The sequence below is a fragment of the Caloenas nicobarica genome, chromosome 3, assembly GCF_036013445.1.
Source record: "Caloenas nicobarica isolate bCalNic1 chromosome 3, bCalNic1.hap1, whole genome shotgun sequence".
Lineage (NCBI taxonomy): Eukaryota > Metazoa > Chordata > Aves > Columbiformes > Columbidae > Caloenas > Caloenas nicobarica.
The window spans coordinates 116,980,022-117,001,786 of NC_088247.1; the positions used below are offsets into that span (position 1 = coordinate 116,980,022).

The 21,765-nt window shown below is 44.4% G+C and overlaps 1 protein-coding gene across 1 annotated transcript; it reads right to left on the reverse strand.

Moving 5' to 3' along the window:
• Positions 1–7,470: 7,470 nt before the first annotated feature.
• Positions 7,471–21,005, reverse strand: LOC135987739 (D-beta-hydroxybutyrate dehydrogenase, mitochondrial-like). The gene is made up of 4 exons (XM_065632865.1): positions 20,678–21,005; positions 12,794–12,946; positions 9,995–10,125; positions 7,471–7,818 (listed from the first exon to the last, which is right to left on the reverse strand). The coding sequence occupies exons 1-4, from the start codon at positions 21,003–21,005 to the stop codon at positions 7,471–7,473; spliced, it is 960 nt and encodes a 319-aa protein (XP_065488937.1).
• Positions 21,006–21,765: the final 760 nt, after the last annotated feature.

Consider the following 21,765-nt stretch of genomic DNA (forward strand, 5'->3'; position numbering starts at 1 on the left):
AGAAACAATGCTGTGCTTACACACCCAAGCAACTACTAGTTGTAAGTAAACACCTGCCATCGCTGATGTTCCTGTTTGTGCCAGCGTCCACAGCAGTGACACTGCAAAGGAGCAGGGTACAAGTGGCACAGGCTGTTGCAGGAACAGCAGCGGCTTTGAGAGGCAGCGAGACCGAGTAGGGCTGAAAAACAGCAAACCACAAAGTATTCTTGCAATGTCCCTGTATATATGCCCAATGATGATTTAAACTCATGGTTAGGTACTACTTGCTCCCTACAACCTCTGTCTCATGCAGGACATGAGACTGACAGCACACCTTGCACTTACTGCACACTTTCTTTTTTGCTCACAGGGTGATGTGTTACACTCCATTACAATTTCAGCCCAAATTCAGCCTGATCAGTTTTTCTCAGTGCTTTTGAGATGCATATCATGGTATTCTTTTAATACTTCACACACAGTAACAAAATTATTTCCGTAAACATAAGCTAAATTATTTTCATCACAATGGTGGTTTGTTGTTATCGCAATCCAACCACCAGTGAGATCCTACCAAGTTTAAAGTCTTTGCTTCAAAGCATTAAGAACCAACAACTTACATGAAAACAACTGTAACATATTAACTGTGACAGTTAATATTTCTTTGCAGTATTTCTTGAAAGTGACTGGATCAAGTTTTATTAGAAGTTTCTACAGTAACAGAATCACAGTAAGATAGGGGGAATAGAAAACTCTGCCCAGAGTCAGGTAAAGTTACAAGCAAGTGAAACAGGCTTCTGTAGTGAAAATATAACTAAAGCATCCTGCAAATTTTCATTAAATACTACCAACCATACGTACTTGGAGTTTTTATCACTTAAGCTGTAACAGATCTTTTAATGGAAAATGCGGGATTGTTAACACGGCTTTGAGACGGTCATGCTCCAGGGAGGACTTCATGAAGCTATAATCATAAATCCCAAGCTTGTAACATCTGCTTAGCAACAATTTTATCTGTTGACAAACTGACAGAATCGCTACCTTCATTCTGCCAGCTTGTATCATTGTTTCGGTTGAGAGCACGATCTCATTTCAAATTCAGATTAATCCTTTTCCCAGTACACCTAGTATTAAGAAAATCATTTAAATCGGACTCTTGTTTTCTCTCAAAGCTTTCCAAGCTGTGATCGAGGTACATTGATAGAGAGGGAAGGTCTGGTGGCCAGGGCTCTCACCCACTGGCTCTCTGTTGGAGCCTGGTGCCTCACTGCTGCTGGAAGCACTTGTGACTCCTTTTTTAAAGCTTTCAACATTTTTCAGTTTCAACATTTCAAGTTGAAAACATCCCTTTAATTATCACTATTCACAAACCAGTAAACAAAATTTTCATATGTTTTATCTTTAGTGAGAGAAAATAGCTTAGCACTTCCTAAATTTAATCCATTTGCCTCCTGGCCATAGAGATAAGCATGAGCCCTATATGCTGGTATAAAAAACCCCACCAAAACAAACACAATATGGCAACAGTGCCACGCTATATTTATAGCTTTATACAAATAATTGCACCGGATTTTTGGCTGTGACTAATGCTTAATAGGAGTGATGCAGCAAAATCTTCCTAAAACTGAATTCCAGTAAAATGAATAGCCTGTAATGATGGGGTTTCTCTTCTGAGCGCTTCTTGGTGTTAACTCTCAGGAAATGCTTTGTCTTGGGCTGAGGCATAGCTTGGTGCTGAGTGATGGTCGCTTCTCTGGCGCTTCCCATCTGAATCGAGCGGGTTTCAATCCTGTGCTGAGATTTTTGCCCCAACACAGCCCTCTGGGAACCTGGGCCTAGTAAATGCAACCCCAAGGTTAGGGCTGGATTTGAGCAAAATATTTGTATTTTTCCGTCTTTGCTTTGCCTTGCAACTTCCCGTCACTTCAGTGTTCATCCAAACTGGAATGTAATAGAGGCAGGGAGGGCGGGCAGGCAGCCCTGGGGCCAGCCAGCACCTGGCAATCAGGTGTCTGAGCAACAGCTGCAGGGGGTAGGGGCTGAGAGGAGGTTGTTTCTCATCCAGGAGCAGAGCTCAGGTTCTCTGCAAGCCTCAGGACTGCTGGGGAGCTGGGAATGAGTTGCTGCTGCATCCAGGAGCAAGGAACGGGGCGTGCAACCGCTCTCACACAGCCTCGAGTGCGGAGGGCCCTGGGGAAGCCAGGTAAGGGATAAAGCCGGTGTGAGGTGGTTTTCCTTGCGTTGCAGTTCAGAGGAAGGGGTGGCTGTAGAGCAGCCTGGCTTTAACAGCAGAGAAACCGCTGGAAGGGGAGTACGCTGCAGAGCTGGCGTTGACACACTCTGTATTTAATGGTAAGGACTTGCGCGTCTGATGGTGCAGAAAGACAAACTGAGGTAACTTCTATTAACAGCCCACCCTCCTCTACGAGAGCTGCCAGGGGTTGCTGGTGTCTAGTGTGGAGTATTTCTTTACGCAGCCTGAAGCAGAGCAGCGCTGTGGTGCGGCTCCCGCTCCGTGTGTGTGTGTGTGTGTGTCCCTTAGGCGGGCCTGCACCACACGCACTGCCCGACACCGGCGTTCCTACCCGGCCGCGCCGGAGGCCGCGTTCAGCCGTCACAACCCGCCGGCTGCGGGAGCGCCGCCCCGCCTCGCCCGCCGGCGGCCTGCGCCTGCCCCGCCTCGCCGGGCGCTCCCCTCAGCCCCAGCGCGCCCCTCGCCGGGCACTCACCTGAAGAACCACGGGCCCCCGAGGGCCCGGCGGCCGGGGCCCCCTGGCCTGAGCGCCGCGTCCCCCCGCCGGCCCCCGCCGCGCCCGCCATTGCGGCCTCCTTAGCAACGGGGCGCCGCCGCGCGCCTCTCCTGGCAACGGCGTCGCGCGGCGGGCGGTTGTGAGGCGGGAGAGGCGCGAGGCGGCGGCGCCGTCGCCCCCTCAGGGCCCCGGGGGTGCGGGAGCCGAGCGGCGGCCTCCGAACCGCGGGGTGCGGAGCCGTGCCCTGCCGCCCTCCCAGCGGCGGGGTGAGACGGGGCACACGGCCGGGACGCTGGTTTAGGGGGGCAGGTTGATGGTGAGGGCCGGCGGGGAGGGAGGGAGCGGCCGCCCCCATGCCCTGAGCGGGTGCGGGAGCCTGGGCCGCCCTGAGGGTCGCTGGGCCGTGTGGGCCGCGCTGGGTGCGCCGGCTTCCCCGTGTTGGCGCTTGCCTTCGAGTGTTGGGCGGCCTCATCTTCTGTGGTGCCGCAGGGATGTCGCGGCCTTTGATGTTTTCCTGCTGTAGACCTTACTTTCTTACTCCTTTTCCTCCCACGGAAAGCAGTACGGTGTAGTTGTTTCACCTCTAAACTTGACTAGAATCGCTGACCACAAAAATGGAATCACAAGATCTGTGCATACCCCAACTTCATAGGCATTCCCAGAAGGTTTGTGTAGCGCTACAACGTCAACTTGACTTAAATTGAAACACAATTCCATATAGGCCTGGCTGGAAGGAGAAACCTATTTATTAACAGCAAAAAAAACCCCTGGCAGTGCCGACAAATAGGGGTAAATGCCCAAAACTGTTAAAGCGAGTTGAAGCGTAAGTCATTCTAGAAGACAAACGCCACTAACAATGGGGCTTCTCAAGCTCTCTGTGCTTCTTTTCTATTCCTTTAGTGTCTGATTTCAGCCCCCGAGTGCCACAAACCCACTGGCCCTTGGTGCTTCCATGGGCCTCAGTAATCGCGTGTGGGATAATGGCAGCGAGGCCGGGTGCTGCAGTGAGACCGTCTGTCTCGGACCCAGCCAAGACTGGCTGTTGAATTATTTGCAAAACACTTCTAGCATCAGGAAGTTCAACAACAAAGTTGTTTTCTGACATGAAATCTCTCCTGCCAGGGAAGCAGTGACGCACAGCTGGATGCGTGTCCGACAGCACGGGAGGACGGGTGACGCAAGGCATGAGGCTGTGTGGTGAGTCACAACAATAGATAACATCATTTTAGCAGAAAGCATTTCATTATGTCCCCTGCAAGGAGTGCCATTTGTACAGTAGCTATTTTGTGCTAGTACTTTATAGTGTGAGTTGGCTGGATTATTAGTCTTGTGCTGTTCTGCCTTGGTTGATTGCTTTCTTCTTTGGAAAATACAGCATCCAAGCCCTTCTCCTCTTTTTCCTTGTTGCCTGTTCTGTGTAAGATTTTTTGCTTTTGCTGTTGCCACAAACAAGGAGACATGTGGGTCTTGACCTAAGGCCCAGGTGAATTCTCCTTTTTTCACTTTGCGGAGTGGCACACATTAAATGCACATTAGAAAAGCTAGCGCATTTATTTTGAAATTTAGTTCATTATGAAAATAACTGAAGATCCTGTCTGAAACACCCACATGACTTGAATCTGGAAATTGTGGAAACTCTGGAACCAGACCATAACAAGTGCGGGTACTTGGTATTTCACCTCAAGTGTGGATGTGTTTATAAGTGCATGTGTGTTTGGGGAGGGATATTTAGATTTTTACGCTTGATTTATTTTCTCATGGTGATCATCTTTCCGTGAGCTTTTTGAGAGTGATAATGAGGACTCATGATTCAAGAAGCAAAACATCCTTTTTCAAAAGCTGGATGTTTCAAAGCACTGTGGCTTCAAGAGCAGAGCTTCTCTGCCTTGCTGCCTGCTGCTCTGGTATTAGTGTACTGCAGCAACTCCAAAATAAACAGGATCAAAATCCTGATAGAGAAACTTACAGTAGTCTCTGTCTTTAGAGATAAATAAACCTCACCAGAGAAAATTATTCCAAGGTCTGAAGCCTCAAGGTGTTGGGCTCTTTTTGGCTGACAGCTCAGTTTTGGAGGAGTGCCAAGCGAATGCAGGAATACAAGTAGGAGGTTGCAGACAAATGTGTCTGCACTAAGGAAAGAAAGGTGCAAACTGCCCAGGGCATCAAACATACCCTAGAGGTTTGTAGCTGGAAATTACAGCAACTGTTGCTTGTTTTGGATGTTGTAAATACAGGCTTCTTGTATGCATCTGCACTTTAACTTGACTTGAGGTAAAGGTGATTTCAGGGTTCTGTGATTTCAGACCTGTGGGAGTGCTGTGCCCCTTTTGTGATCATTTCTTGTGAAGATATCTTTCCATTAATCTCAGGGACTCTGAAATCAGCCCTGGAACTTTTTTCTTTTTTTAGGTTTTCTTATCTAACACTATGCCTTGGAGCCCATATAACATAGTGGGAGGATTCCAGGTGACTTTCAGTGGGAGTGCATCAGGCCTGTTAATAACTGAAGCTCTGACTCTCTCAATTAGTTCTTTATCTGTAAGACAATATGTAAGACAATAATTTTGTAGCTATTTTTCAGTTAGCTTCCACGCTGACAGGTTAGACAGCAATGAAAATACAAACTGTCATCATTTGTCCCACCCATTCTCATCTGGCCTGTCACTATATCCCATGTGAGACTATACACACTGCAAGTTCTTAGTTGTCAAGACCATGGAATAAATGTTCTGGAGTACTGCTCGTCTGATGTTACATGAGGCTACTGAAATACTGATCACATTCTTTACCACATACACAGCAAATAAGGCAGGAATTTTCAGCTGGAAGTATTTCATGTTGTCAGTATCGGGGAGGCAGGTCTTCTTGTGGTCTCAGCAACAATTTATTGCTGTAGCTTTCAGAAATGCAAATAGAAGGGAGATCATGTAATGTAAAGTGACATTGTGAGGCAGAGAGAAGCACATGGATCCTGGGTCTGATGGAGAAACATCTGGGTTTCCAAGCTGCTTGTTTGAGTTCAGTGCCTACTTACTGTAAGGAAGGGTCATCTGCACAAAGAATAGCTAAGAGCATGAAAGCAACTCTTCCAAAGCAATGTAAGGCTGCTGAAATCCCCAAGGTCAAGCAGGGGGAATTCCTATACAAGAAATCAATTGGTTCAGTTGGAATAAGCCTTGTTCCTATTCCCTTGCTTGGCCTTGCTCAGTTGTGGTTAAATGAGGAGAGTGGATGATAATAATCTGATAATCTTGCTGTTGACAAGCAGGGGAACAGGTGGGCGCCCCGGCTTGTCCTCTTACCAGTGCAAGCTCTTGGGATGGGTCCAGCATTTAGGAAGAGAAGTAAGATGTTCCACAAGCTAAAAAAGGTGCAGTAAGATGACTGTTCCCCTGCTGAGTGTATCAGGAGAAGACCTATAATAGTCCGTCTGTTTGCTCATCTCGCCTATGTTTCTGACTCAGACTGCCCAATTATCCACCACAAGGGAAAGTAACTTTACTTGGTAATGAATTCAATATATTAGGAAAGAGATCCCAGGTAGAGGATGCAATTTCTGGTTCAGACCAAAAAGTTAACTAGGTCAACTTACAGCAGAGTCTTCAGTTTGATATGGGAGACCTGGCATGGAGAAGGCTAATGCTCCGTGCTGCTATTCTGTACCTACCAGTGTCACCACAGTTGATGCCAATTATTCTGGGATCTTTTGGTCCCAAAGTTCTTGGATTTTGTGCCATGCCACAACCAGGCTAAATTTAAAACTCTGTATGTGTAAAACAGGAAGCTGTTCCATATCAGTTGGTAGGAGACTGCTAATGAAGCCACTCTGCTCAATTACTCTCATAATACGTTATGAAAGTTTTCCTGTTCATATTAATAGATTTTTTTTTCATCAGACCTTATTCCCTATAATAGTAGCAAAAACAGAGCTCCAGGCTGAGTATGTTCTTTCTAAGCTGCAGGTTGCTACTGCATACTGATATCTGTCACCTTGGCGTTTAGCTCTCTGACTATACTTTAGGTTAACACATCAATTAATCCAGACATTAGATGAAAGATAGAGTTTATTTAGAATGGAATATTAATTTGTAAATGGAATATGCTACTTATTTTCCAAAGTCCATGACATACTGGCTTTGTTACAGATCTACCCAGAACACCTGAAAAAGTGCTGAACTGTAGTTAGCCAAGACCTTGTTTCCGTATTACAACTTTATCGTTCAACTCTTCCAAGCTTTCTGCAGCCACTTAACTCTGTTCAAAGTATTTCAAGGTCTAGTGCTCATTCCTAACTTTTCCATTAACATCTAAACAAATTAATAATAACTTACTACTCAGGTTCCTACAAATAAGGTATTTTCATGTGTGCTGTAATGATTTCAGGTATGCCATTGCCCGGTAGGATATGCTCCACTTTGTCATGTCTGCAACACAGTAACCTGGTATTGCATTAGAAAAAGATGCATTAAATTTTCTAGGCAATACATAAAGCAGCATAAGTGGATGTATTTTTTTTTCACATGGGAGAAATAAAGTTACCTAGAAAAATGTGTTAATTTTACATGGAGTCTTGTATGTTTCTCCCGATGAAAAAGTGACATTTCTGATTAGGGACACCATCTAAAGTTTGTGTCGGTTAACTGGTGCCACTCTACTGATTTCTGGGAGCATTAGATTGAGCCCAGGCTTTCGCGTTTTGAAAAACTGCCCGGCCTGAATCACTGAACAGTACCAATGTAGGCTATGCAAGTTTTACTTTACTCAGAGCGTAAGACATAAAGTAATCCATCACAACAGTTGGGAATAAAGCACACACAAACACCAGTGCTTTTTCCTTTAGCTTTGCTACCATGTAACGTGCCTTGGGTGCAGGAGATGTTAAAGCATCTACCATAGCGTCTACAACCTCATTGCCGTTACTGCTTCCTTCGCTGAGAATGCTGTTGAAGAAGTTTGCCCGCTCTTGAACGTACTCCTTATTGTAAACTGCCTTTTCCTCTTCACTGAGTTCATTCCAAATCTCTTCGGCACTGATTGGTGGCTGAATTTTTGTAGAGCGTGCATAATTTCCTGGCTGAATAATACAGACCTAAAAGCAAGATGTAAAACCACAATGCAATCAGTCATTCTGAATTCAATTAAATACGATAGTCAGTAAAACAGATCAAAAGCTTTCTGCAGACAGATTTCTTCCAGAAAATGCTGCTTTGTTGAAATTTTAACCTTGAAAACTTGACTGAAATCAAATACATTCCTGTGAAACATTTAAGATTGCAGAGGTGCTTTATTCTGACTTCCTCATTTCACTCTGTTAATGTTCTTGTTTTGACTACTCAGCATACCTTCACAGAATGCAATAATGCATCTTTGATTTGTACGGAATGCTTAATGGTATAAATGTTTTGACAATAGTGAGACAAAGCATTTCAGTATGACTTTGATGTCTCCAAAGTGGAATACTTTGGATTTTTCCCTCAGTGGTGAATCTTCTGATTGGTAATTTTTTGGTCCCAGTTTGGGACTAAAGGAGATGTCACAGAAAATTAGAAGGTCCTGGGGAAAGAATGGCTGTTTTCTCCAAGTGGGTGTAATTAAAAGGAAAATAGGTGTTTTCAGCCAAATACAGAGGGGACCAAAGGTCCTGGTCTAGCTCTCACTGATGTCATTGGCAGATTTCCATAGATGTCTGTGCATGTGGATTTAAATTGAAACCACACAAATCCTTTACTGCTCTGCCTGTTCTCTTTGCATGTGTTGTTGCTACTGTTCTGCTAACTTCTGAGGCTTCTGGGGAATTTCAGAGCAGGCTTAGCTCTTACAGTATGCATGCCTTTCCCCCATTAGCAGTGGGCTTGTTAAAACTTTGTAGACATCCAACATTAAAAACTCCATGGCATTTAACTGACATGATTTCTAAAGACTACAACCCAAGGTGAGGGAGGGGAGCACAAGGAAGAGGGACTGTGTATTCTGCAAGCTCTTTGCAGGGCAGGTTCTGAGGGAAAGGCCAGCCAGTGTCTTGCATACAGTGAGAAATAGAAAAATAACTCTCATAGATATTCTGGAAATGTTTATCAGCCTGGTTCACTGTATTGTGTGCTGGGGCTATTCTGGGGGTGGGGGAACAGTAAAAATCCCAAAGCAACCAGAGTAGCTAACCTGTTAAACTAAGCTCTTCCATGCATTCGAGATTATCCTCAGCTAATTGGTGCAAATCCTCATCGTGCTGTGTGGTATTAGGATGTGTAAAATAACTTGCATTTTACAGGTTTATATTTATCCGAGAGGGGTAGTTAATAATGCGTGGCTGTAATTTCCTCCAACACAAAGCTTATCAACAATGCTGTAAATCTGTGTATATAAAAGGTATACCAACGTAAACCCTCAAGGGAAGACTTCTGGTGTTTGAGAAGTGTTTCAGCAATGGAGTGACCGCAGTGAAAAAGCCTAGTGAAGCTACTTAGTGATCTAAGCTTCAGGTTTGACTATCAGTGATGCTTAGACAGGGCACTAAGAGCACTCTTAGAGGCTCTTAGGTTAAGAGAATAAAAACATAATTACTTTGCGTGATACCGCCTTTTGCAGTTTAGCTATTCCCATAAAAAGGAAGGAGCTTTTAAGCACTGATGTTGTGAGAGGAGAGAGAAAGAACCCCTCAGGTAGGTGACAAGCTTTCCTTTTTGCTGGATGTCGCTCACATCTGGGCTCTTTGCTCCTGCAGCCACCCCAGAAAAGGTTTCAGCTCCCTGGTGCTGTCACAAGCTCTTCCAAGAGCATGGCACTGCACAGGCAGGCCTGACTTAGAAAGTTTCTCCACTGTAGAGGTTGTGGAGAAAGGGTGGAAGTCTGATTGTTGGCACAAAGCAGAGGAGTGCTATCCCACAGCTTCACAGAATTGCAAACATCACCCAGGTCCAGCATTCTTAGTGATTTCCAGCTCACTAATTAACCACAGACAAACCACCTCTTTCCAAGGGGCAGCTGCACCCCTGGATTCAGCTCAGATCTTTATCTTTGTCATTCAGATGCATAGCACTTGCTTTGCACAAGATATTTTGCGTGTGCTTGTTCCCTTGACCAAAATTTCCACCCCTGCACTGTTGTCTGGTATTCTTTCTGCAAGTCGCTTGCTGCTTTCCCTACAAAAAGATGCATTTCAGCTCTGTAGGAAATCTCAGGAGTGAAACTTCTCTCTTACTCAGATGAAAATCCATGTTAGAAATAGCAGGGAGTTTCACACAACAGCTACTCGTTACATCACTTACCTGAACACCGAACTTCTTCATTTCCAGTCTTAGAGCATCACAAAATCTCTCAATAGCTGCCTTGGTCATAGAATAAATGCCATTTCCCAGAGAAAAATAGGCAATAATGCTGGACATGAAAACAATGCGTCCTGGAAAGAAAATAGTGCAAGTAACATAACTTCGCTCTCAGTCTTTATCATAGAAGTGATTTACCTGAGTCTTCTGAGCTGTTAATAATGTGGTATTTAGTATGATGCTGTTTTACTATGTAGTATGGCAAAGCTGGGCTGTGTTAAGTGTGGGGTCCCAGCACAGAAGTGCACTAAGCTCTGTAAAGCAGAGAACTTCTCACAAAAACCTTCCTTCCATCTGCTGACAGATGCTGGGCTGGACAAAGCGTAACACGTTCCCAACGTGCTGTTTATTCCTGCTGAGTCCTTCCAAGTCTGACACAGGATGAAAGAGCTGGAAACAAAGCAGTCCCCTTAAAACTTTAGACTGAAAAACAGTAATAAAGGACAATGCTAGTAATAGGAGGAATGCAGAGGAGAAAAGCAGATGATTTTCCTTGTGGTGGATATGTGACTACTAATACCACCTTTTCTGCACTGAGTCCTGGCTTACAGCTGTGCATATAAAGCCAAAATCAGGTTGTACAGTGATAAGCTGCTCCAGAGAAAGGTGACTTGACAGAATGTGTGCAGCCTTACACTGCCTTGCTGTGATTTCCCTGATCTGTGCTGCTTTTTTCCCCATTATAACTCTTGCCAAGTGCAGGCATATATTAAATAGCAGAGATTTCTTATTTGAGGTGCTGGGCTGTTGTTTACTTATAAACTTCTATCACATAGTCACACCATGGAGTAAGAAATGTGTGAATGTGGATACACAAATACCAGAGGTGAGAGAAAAGATGGCCTTGTCGCTAACAACACGGAGAACGTAGTTGCTGTCACAGATGCAGATAGCGTCTGTGCCCCAATCTGACCAAATGGTACAGGCAGGAGTAAATCTTATACACAATAACAGAACAACTACCAGCTTGCTGATGAAGATGCTGCATCAGCTGGCCTGGCCGTCTGGAAAAGTTATGGGGAGATGTTGCTCCTCTCAGAGCAGGACGCTTAATTTTAGGAGGGCAATACCTTCCTTTACAAATATTAATAATATTTAAGTTTTTTCTTGGAGTAGGGGTAGTCAGACGCTTCCTTCAGAACACAGCTACAGGGTGGTAAGATGGTAGGGTGGCCTCTGCCTCCGTTATCCAGTAGCTAAGTGACTTGGGGCAGGCACCCAGGATGTGGGACACATCACTTAACTTCTTTCTTTGCCTAAGAGAGCTTTCCTAGGAGAATGCTCTAACATCCATAATTCAAGCTTTTCATTTGAACAGGTCACTTGCTGCCCCCAAAAACATGAGCTTTAGCTGTCCCGCTGACCCAGCAAGGAAGGGGACAGGACAAGGATTATTCCTACAAGTACCTTGGCTTCCTCTCCTACATAGATGGGACTTGAAAATAAAGTGTGGGCAGTTAATAAAGGCAGCACTGACAGCCGGGAATGAGATGCAGAGCGCTCTTTTGAGATAAGGTACTGTGTGTGTGCAGCCATCCAAACCCAAATCTTCTAAAAGCTTATGCATGTGCTGAATATCACACACACACAATTAGTCCCTTTTGCTTCAAAGTAACCCCTTGCAATTCATGAAGTCAGACAAATGCCTCTGGTGGATCAGCATCACAGAGTTTTAGTAGTAAGTGGGACATGACAGAAATAAAGTGATGTCTCCCCATGTAAATGCCATGTAACACACTGGGTATACGCAATAGCACATTCTTTTACAAAAACACATCCAGCTTGCAGTATTTAAAGGTGTCTTTTTTTTTTCTTGCCTCAGAATATCATCAACCAAAGGCAACCAAGCAGGAAGAAGCAGAGTAGCCAAAAAGGGGATGCTTTTATCTTACTGATGTTTTGTGCAGCAGTGGCATCTAAGGCTTCTAGAAGAAACCTAGCCCTTACTGTGCTTGATGCTTTATACACACAGAACAAATCCTCACCTTAAAGAGCTTGCAACTTAAATAGACAAGCTAAGCAAAACGGGGAGAAATGAAAAGGGTATCTTTCTTGCCCAAATACAGATGGTGACAAGTAGGGAACAAACTGCAAAGCAACTGAGACACGCTGCAATGCTGTAGGTAGCTATTTGAACCATTTCTTCTCAGAAGAAAGGATAAAGCCCATGCATATGGAGGTCCATGCAAATGAATTTATCCCATTCAATACCCATGCATCTCTGTACAGTACTGTTTCACATACTTGAAGTTTCCTGCAAAGGTCATAGGATCTTGCTAGGCCTGGAACTGGAAGTTGGATGTCTCTAGTTCACCTCTGTAGGATCATCCTTCCTCTCCTAATTGCCAAACAGTAAAATAGTAAGGCCTAAATAATAAAGATAAGCAGGAGTTTATTTGGTCTTTATGATTTCTGATTGTCAGTGCTTGCAAAGTCTTACTTGGGCTTAATCATCTACTGTAAGCATTTTTTCTCTCTCTTTTGAATCAAACACTGAGATAACTCATTATTTGTAATTACTTTTTTTCTGTATATTCTAAATACAGAATCTTTAAGGGCATGTTTTCCTCTCAGGACTTTACCCTCTTTTCAGCATCAAGTTGCTCTTTCAGGCCACCCAGAAGGAAGCTGTCATTTCAGTTCAATGAGAGACAATTGAGGCTTCTTTTATAGATGCTACATTACCCTGATTATAGTAAGCTAATTATTCTACAACTCTAAATAACAGTGGATTAGCATTACCCTTGTATTTCCTTAGGAGAGGAAGAAATGCCAGGGTTGTCCTGATGCTCCCAAGGAGATTCACATCTGCAAATTTTTCATATTTCTCCATAGACAGCCACCCTGTCTCACCAAATGTTGATATTCCTGCATTGTTGACAAGCCCCCAGAAGCCTATGGAAGAGAAAAGTCTCAAGAAGCATCTTTCACTGCAAAACAAGCACCATTAGGTGACAAAACAACACTAGTGATTTGGAAACAACTTTTTAATTGTTACCTTTTTGTCTTTTCTACTTATAAGTGCAGGCATGTTTTGTTTAATGAAGGAACATAATTGTGTCCCTTATCTGGACTATGTAACTCTCAGTGCTATTTAATAATCACTTTATAGTCATCTTAAGTTATTTATGAATAACATGATCTGGGAGACTACATCTTACTGCCAATGCGGTGTACCATGATATTTTAATTACTTTAATCCCAGTGCATGCTATGAGCAGCTTTGTGAAAATTATATTAAGCAGTCTAAAGGCTAAGGGATAATATTTTCAAAGTGCCTGATGAATTTAGGAGCCTAAATCTTGGCTTCTTATTCAGGATTGGAGCTTTGATTCCTTCTGAAATCGGCCAGAATCAAGTACATGGGTGCAGCATTAGGTAAAGTAACCAAGTAAGGTCAGTGGCTACAGTGTTTTTTTGATTTTGTACTCTTGCCCAACTCTGTTCCCCACATAATAATGAGTCTTAGTGCTAAGGAGCCCAGCCCCATGACGTGCTGTAAGATTCCGGTGTTTACAAGCAGAAATGTATCGGCAGCAAAGCTTGTTCTGACACAGCTCTACATCAAGTGCAAGCCCTTTAGCCCAAAGCCACAGAACGCTTTGTGTGAGCGCTGCACAGCACTTATAACCTCGACTGTTGGAAATGCTTTCTTGTTGAAGTGTCGAGTGCTCGCAGTTCAGAGCTGATGTGCTGCCTAAACATGTTGATTAAGCCATGCTGACTTGTTCTTGCCCTCAGAGCACGTATCTGTAGATGTATGCTAAAGCAGTGACACGGTGCTTTTGAAAACATTCCTATTTTTGTCCTCAAATCCTGACTGAGGGTATTTCTAGGGTGACCGGCAGTGTAACTAAGTACATAGGGTAGGTAGCTAAGTTTGTAGCCTGTCTCCGCCAGCCTTGAAAATTTTGCTTACACATTTTTTAAGATTTCTTGTACTTGTCTGAGGCAAATGATTGTTTTGTCATGCTTCCTACAGGATCTCCAAGCCCAGGTTTCTGGTGAGGCAGAGTGGACAACAGTGCCTCTCTTCTTTCTTCTGGACACAGGGCCTGGGGCACGGGTGTGATGTGACCCAGCCATAGCCTCTTGTACCTGTGGTGGCAAAGATATTCTCAGGGGACCTTTGGTCACCCTGGTGAAGGTGCAGAAACTCTTGGGCTGAACTCTTTCTGATCTTCTCTGACAAAGCTCCTGTGAGGATTTCATGGTATCTTGGTCCTTCCAGAGCCCTGCCAGGAACTGCTAATACATTATTTCCTTTACAACAACAGCTAAAGCTGAAAGTCAATTTTTTTTTTAATTAGTCTGTAAAGCAGACCTCTGTGAGCTTATTTCTCTCTCTTAAAATGGAACTAACCCCATGGGACTGACATCCTTGTAAAATTTTTCAAGACCAGTGGATTAGAGAGTCCTCTGTAAAAGCTAATTATCGATATTTTTGTACTTGCACGTGATCTGATCTAGAGATGGACTGCGTAGCTGCAAAGCCCATCTGTTTCTACTTAAGGCTGGAGGTCTCTGTACTCAGCTTTATTTTTATATAATCTAACTCTAACACAACACAAACTAAAGCCTGGCATCACTGTAAAAGCTGTTCCCTGATCTTTTCAGCTTTACCTTTCCTAAATAAAGAAGAAATGTCATTTTCCTTCTGCCACTGCATCCTGCACAGCAAAGCAAGAACACCTGCTCCACATATCCCTGAATTCCTTAGGGCTTCAGAAATATAGCCATCAAACTTTAGACAATTGATTTTCTTCCTCTTTCTCTAAACCGTGAAACACAGAATTTAGCTTGTAGGGCTTGAGTTTTCTCTCCAGCCCTTTGTCAGCTTTCGCTCATGCCCTTCAAAGAGTCCAGGGAGTTAGTGGTGAGGCCAGCCTGAGTGTACAAGCAGGCAGAGTTCACAAAATAATGGCTCCTTTCTGTGCAGCCGCCAAATCAAAAGAGGAGAAAAACTTGCTTGAGTTAAACTGAAACAGACTTTTCTAAAGAGAAGATTAAATAAAACATAAAAAGATATTTTGCTTGGGGTCAGTACAAAACATTTTAGTTGCCCTCAAGCAAAACATATTGTTACTCAGAACATTTCAGCATTCCCAAGTGAGAAATGTTCTGATATTTTCCTGCCGCTTTGTTCAGTTGAATCAATTTGCAAAATTCTACCCAAATAACAAACAGTTCATTGTTCCCTTATGCCACTTTTTCAGAAAGTTCCCTACCTCCTGAGAAACAACCTGCCCAGTATCCAGTACTCAGGGTACTTCAATCAGCTTTGGTCTTCCTTTCCTGAAATGTTTGTAGTGAAAATTAATGCTATAAATGTGCATACAAAATATATTATAGATTTGCTTAGACAAACGCAGCTCAGGTAACCTGAGAAATATAGTCCTTAGATGGAAACCTAGAAGGACAAGGCACAAGTGAGAATTGAACCGCAGAAGGAAAAAGACATTGCATTTCCTGAGAGTGTCCATGCACAGACACATTAGGAAAAAGCAGCTGAAGTTTCATTGGGAAAGGAAAAATTACTCAAACTGTCAAAATAGAACTCAGTCCAAGCACAATTTAGGAAGAGGGGTGTTAAGACCATATATGCTACAGCAGACAGGGAATAAATAAACTGGAAAGCAGAACTGGACGTCAAAGAGATTTTCAGTGATCTCTGTGTTGGGAAAATGGCTCCTGAGGACAAAGATTAAGAGCTGTAGCAGGAGATCTAAAGAATCACTTTAGGAGACCTAACTTAAGATTAGTGAGGCTTTCAGGAGAAGAACACTAGCTCTCACATAGCCTCCCAGATGATTTCTGCTTCAAGATATGTTGACCAAAAGGCGCATATCCAAAGTCCTTATTTAGGCTCCAAAGATGCCTGACGTTTTTCCAGAAACTCTTAAAAGTCCTCTTCCTGCTCAAGTCAATCAAGTTGTGTGTTTGCAAAACCTTTTGAAAATCAGGCTGTTTCTATGTAGGTGCCTACACACAGATAATCTCTGAATTTAGCCACATTTTCTAAACTCAAACATGTATTCTTGATTTCATGGGTCTTTGGAGTTTCTACCTAAACCTGAGCCCCTGCACAAATGACAGGCTCTCTCCTGAAAGATTCCAATCCAATACTAGAGGAAACCAGGCAAAGGAAGGAAAGTGTGATTTGCCGTATTAATATGGAAAAAAGGGAGGGAACAAGCCAGTCTGTCTGTGGCAATGCAGAGTGTCAGTGGTGACAGGTCAGCTGAGACTCCCGAGTTTCAGATACAGACACTCAGGAGTCACCAGCCTTAGCTCGGAATCTTGTGGTCGTCTTCATTGAAAGGATAAGTCTATTTGAAATGGAAGTCTGAGTGAAAATATGGTACCATGGGGCCTACTGGGTGGATTCTGTGAATAGGAAATCTCAATTAAGTGGAGGGGAGTGTTTAATAACCTAAAAGTAGGATGTAGGACTAAAACTAATATCCCTCCCTTCTAGCTAGCTACATGTCACTCATAATAGGCAAGGAAAGGAACAGAAATTCCTGTTTTAAACAGAAAAAAACAATGAGGTTTGCTGTAGAGCTTAAGAGAGTTGCAAATCAACATGCTCCAAAGTTCCTGTTCTACTTCATCTTGGTTTTAATGTGCAAGTGCAAGAAGCTGCTTCTTTTTAAGCAAGAAAGGACTCTAAATATTTTAGAAAGTCATCTTAATGGGTGCATAAGCCATAAAAACCAATTAAAAAAAAAAAGGCATGAGAGACAGCAGATTTTTGTGGAGGGACAGTTAGTCAGCCCTAGAGAATGAGCTACATACTATGGAAACTGATTTGCCATCCTTTCAGATATAATTTTACAGTCTAGAATAGAACAAATATTTACAAGGAAACAAACTATGAAGTGGCCGAATATCCAGCTAGCTGTGCTACCAGCAGTTTGGATTTCTACTGTGGCATAACAGAGAAGATAAGGTGGGGCTTGGGTTAGTTATCTCATGGTTACAGCATAACTAGAAGGTGTAGGGAGTACTGTCCTTTATTCCTGATATTTAGTTGTACATCTTATACTAAATAGTCTACTTAAAGCAGAAATTATTCCAGGCACAGGGAAATACCAGAGCACAGTATTCCTCCATCCTGAATGACTTCCCTTAGCACCAGCAACTGCCGACTGAGGCTTCTTGGATTCATTCTCTCCAGACCCAGGAACTTCTCATTTCTTTCCATGCAGTGAATTGACTCAGTGGGAGAGTGACTCTTGCGTTCAGCGGAGTCCACAATGAGGTGGTTAGCTTCTTCATTGGGACTTCAGGCAAAAAATACAGGCTTTACAGTGTAGAGCCTCTTCAACTTGGGTCTAGGTTTGAGGCAACTGAAATCTGCCAAAGAACAAGATTCAGGATAGACCTGAGTTCTCTGAGTTCTCTCTGTTCACTGCCAGCTCCTTGTCTGGAGAGCCCTCTGTGGCAGATTGCATACTCTTCAGGACAGGGACTCTCTTACTTTGTGCATGTATCAGGTCTAGTACAAAAGAGTATGTGATGCTGACGAGGCTCAACAGACTTCATGAAAATATAAGCAGAAGCAGGAGCATTCTGCAAGTTTGAAACAAGGAAAATAGTGCAGAGAGGTGTAATAAATGCAAGAAACCACGTATTTTCATCAACTACAAAGAAAAATTTCAGATAAAGGACAAAATTTTGGCTTATCAGATTACGATGACTTGGAAGACAGCACATCTGCCAATGTCTGGCATTCAAACAAGTCATACTTGTCTGAGATGCACACTCCATGGAAAGGATGATACCGTAATCATAAAGAATAAATGTTTAATCTTTACCAGTATTTACTCTGAGCTATTTAAACAGAGCATGCAAAAAGCGATGGTTGTTCAACTGCTTTCCTATTGTTTTGTGACGTCTTCTGAGGTTTTAGTTTGGAATGCGTAGCCTTTGCACACTTACCATTAAACCTGAAGACTGCTGAAGGGGTTTCTTTTTGACCATTTTTTGAATGATACACGAGTGTTTTAGTGATCTGACTTTGTAAGTACAGCACATTGGCGTGATGTACTTAAAATCTGTGGTACCTGAGTTAAACTGATTATAGTAAAAATGGTATGAAGTGCAGAGAGGGAACAATCCCTAAGGCAATGCGTAGTGATTCCCAGAGACAGATCCCTTTTTTGAGTTCCTACAGGGATTTGCTGAATAAAATTACCTGTTCTGAGGGAAGAGGAGGGAGGGATAGAACTGTCCAACAGTTCTTACTAGCTAAAAGAGCATCCAGAACATTGACAATAACTGTTTTAAAGGTGGATGCTTTCACAGCTTTTTAAGTAAAATAATGTGATCTACTATAACCTTTCAGCACAACCCTGGATTCCTACATCAGTTTGAATTGTTTCTGAAAAAAAACCCAAAAGCAGGTTTTCTATCTCTCCAGTGCTTATTTAAAATGGTCCACTGGTCTCACCACCTGCTCTTTGTCCTCCTTACTGCAAATGTCCAACATGTTATTGATTTTCAGTGTGATCTGTCTCCTGGTGCAGGCCCTGGATGCTCCTGTCTATGACCCAATAGGGAAAATGTCCCAAGGTTTCACCACGGAAAGTTCCTTAACTGGTGGGACATTGAGGTGCACGCTCCGCTGCCCACCCTTTGGGAACCTTTGGGTAGCAGATAAAATGTTCTCTGCAGTCACATCCTTTTCTCATCTTTTAGGTACTTTCAGAATATAAATGCAGTTACAGATGGTTCATAATTCTCTTTCCTAATGAAAAATAATTTCATTTAAAAAAATCTTTAACCAGAATGTAAAAAAAATTAAAATTCCTATCTTTAACAATAAATTGGTTAATAAGAAAGTTAACCTTCAGTTGAATCATTAAATTGAAATTGTTTTTATCAAGTTAAAATACCAAAGAAAGCATCTGTTTTCAGAGATGCCAAGAAGGACCACTCCTACTGAAGTCTTTTGCTTGAAGATTCTACATAAGTAGAGTATCCTCACAGTTTTGTTACATTTGAGATAAAAATATTTATGCCCATATGTTTTATAAATTATGAAGAAGACTTACGGCATTCACTCCATTAATATCAGACTTTAAAATAACTTTTTGCTCTTTTTTATTTAATGAATTTAGGAGGATGATTACTTGATAATTGAGAGTTTTCCCAAATGGTGTATGTGCTATCTGAAACTATAAAACTACATTTTGTCTTTCGTGGCCCCTCCAGCAAGCCCTGACATCTCTCATGTGATTTGCCTTGATCTGAAGGCACATCCACACACTTACGTGCAAGGACAACCAGCAAGTTAGTGCTGAACTGTGGACTCGAGTCTACACGACACCATGAACACCATCATTGCATAGTCAGAATTACAGGATAAATTGCCTGTAACCCAGAGTTTCAGGTGACCCAGTCCCCATTGAGCATGTAAGGGCTTGCGTGAGTCATCTGTGTTGTCTCTGCAGCTTGGGAAAGAGCCTGAGAGGGGAAGGCTCTGCCTCTTAATCAGATAAGGTCAAGATCAACCATAAATACGCTTACTTACTGAGCAGCATCTCGGCTTTTTCTTACTTCACTGCTGATTTCATCCCTTTCCCAACGTGCTAATAGACCACGCAGGCGGAGGCCTTGCATTTCATTATCATTCTGCATACTTTAGCCTCTGCTTATATTCCCTGTGTGAACAGAAGGTGTTTGTAGTTCTGAGGGAATCTTACTTCTGAGCTTGAGTAAGCCTGTTCTGCACCAAGTGGATCCCCCGGTATTACGCTGGGTGACTCTCGCCTTGCAGCCTAAGTAGGAAAGGAGGTAACTCTGATCCTACTACCTGCGCCCTGTCATGTGTTCTTAAGGGATAACCCAGGATTTAGGTTGTCTGCAATGATTCTGCAAGCTAAAATCTATCCATTCCCCTAGGTGTGTGTTCCCTGTAGGGTGTATAATTGACGTGTTTCCTTTTAAGTAGCCCTTTGAGGGATGAGCTTGGCAAACCTCAAGTTGTACCACAAAGCGGCTGGTCCCGTGTGGCAAGGCAACTGTCTTATCGGTGTTTCTTTTATTTATTCTCCCTTTCAGAAGTCATGCCCAAAAATATATCACCTTCCTGCTGCCTCCTCTGTGTGCACACTTGTTCTTTGCATTCCCTGCAGTTTCCACTTGTTGGATACCTGGGGAGGGATCCCAGGGACCCCTGCACTGGGGATTTTCTTTTTTGGCAGACAGCTGACACCTGCGGCACAGGGAAAAGTGCACCCACTTTCCACTGTCAGCATCTTTGGATAGGCCACGGTTTGTGTACCGCTTAGCCAAGCACCAATGCACTTTTTAATATAAAATATTGTTGTTATTACTGATAGCAGTAACTGCAGTTAGCACCCTTATTGACAGCCCTCCCTAGTCACAAGTGACAGTCCAGCTGACCCTCCCAGGCAGCTCCTGCTCAGCAGCCCCCTCCAAGCCCCGGGCGAACCGAGGGGCCGTTTTCGGGACTCCCGTGTCCGCCGGTCCTGCCCTCCCCGCCCGCCCCTCACCCTGCCCGGGAGCCGCCTCGCCCGGGCGGCGGATAGGGCCGGTAGCCGAGAGCGGGGCTTGCACCGCCGCGTCCCAAGGGCCTCCCCGCCCGCCTCACCTCACCTCGCTCGGGCAGGTGGCTGAGCACCAGCTCCTTGGCCGCCAGCACGTCCCCGGCGCGGGTGACATCGAGCCGCAGGACGCGCAGGCGGCCGGCGCCCGCTTCTCGCTGCAGCCGCCGCGCCCCCTCGCCGCCGGGGCACAGGCAGCCGGCGAAGACGGTGAAGCCGAGGCGGTGGAGGCGGAGCGCCAGCAGGTGCCCGAAGCCGCTGTCGCAGCCGGTGATGAGCACGGCCCGGCCGGCCGGCTCCAGCGGCACCGCCCCGCACCGCCGCAGCCGCGCCAGCAGCAGCAGCAGCAGGAGGAGGAGGAGAGGGGCCGCTGCCCACATGCTGCCCGCGCCGCCGCCGCGCCGTGTGGGCGGGAGGGAGGCGGTGGGGAGCGCCCTGCCCGCCCGCCATCCCCTCCCCCGGCAGCGGCGGCCCGCAGGCACCGCCCTCGCCCCCGGGCTTGCGGGTCTGGGGCGGGCGGCGGTGGGGAGGAGAGCCGGCGTCCTGGTGAAGCCTCGCGCTTGGTAGGGGTCTCTCCCCACCTGTTTCCCCCCGTGCTACTCGTGGCTTGTTTGGAAGAAACAAAAAACCGAAAAACAGTGCAGGCTGTCAGCATCGTGCGATGGCCTGTCGGCTGGATCTGTGCGGTCAAAAGGGAGCTGGGTCGAGCTGAAATCCAGTGTTGTAGTTCAGCCTCTCTGCTCACCCGAGTTTCCCGCAGGCCCGTCACTACAGACGAGCTGTAGAGTGTGACATGAAAGCGTCATGAGTATTTCTAGATCCGCGAGATGGGGATTTCTAATACAGTTGCGTTATTATTTTATAGTAGTTGTATGTTATAGCATTAAATTGATGTGAGTTCTTATGGCCCAGATCTCTGTCTGCTATGTTATATCAAGGATGCCTATAAATACTCCTTGGTTGAGGAGAATATCTGTTTCTTGTGGGCTAAAATGTCAGTTTTATATTGCTGAACAAAGATCTCTGAGAGCTAAGATTACAGGAGAACATTAGGCAGTGTTTTCTCTGCACTTCCCTCTGAGAAACTCTCCAGGCAGCTACTGGAAGGGATAGTATGTCATATCTGACTCCTCTGATTAA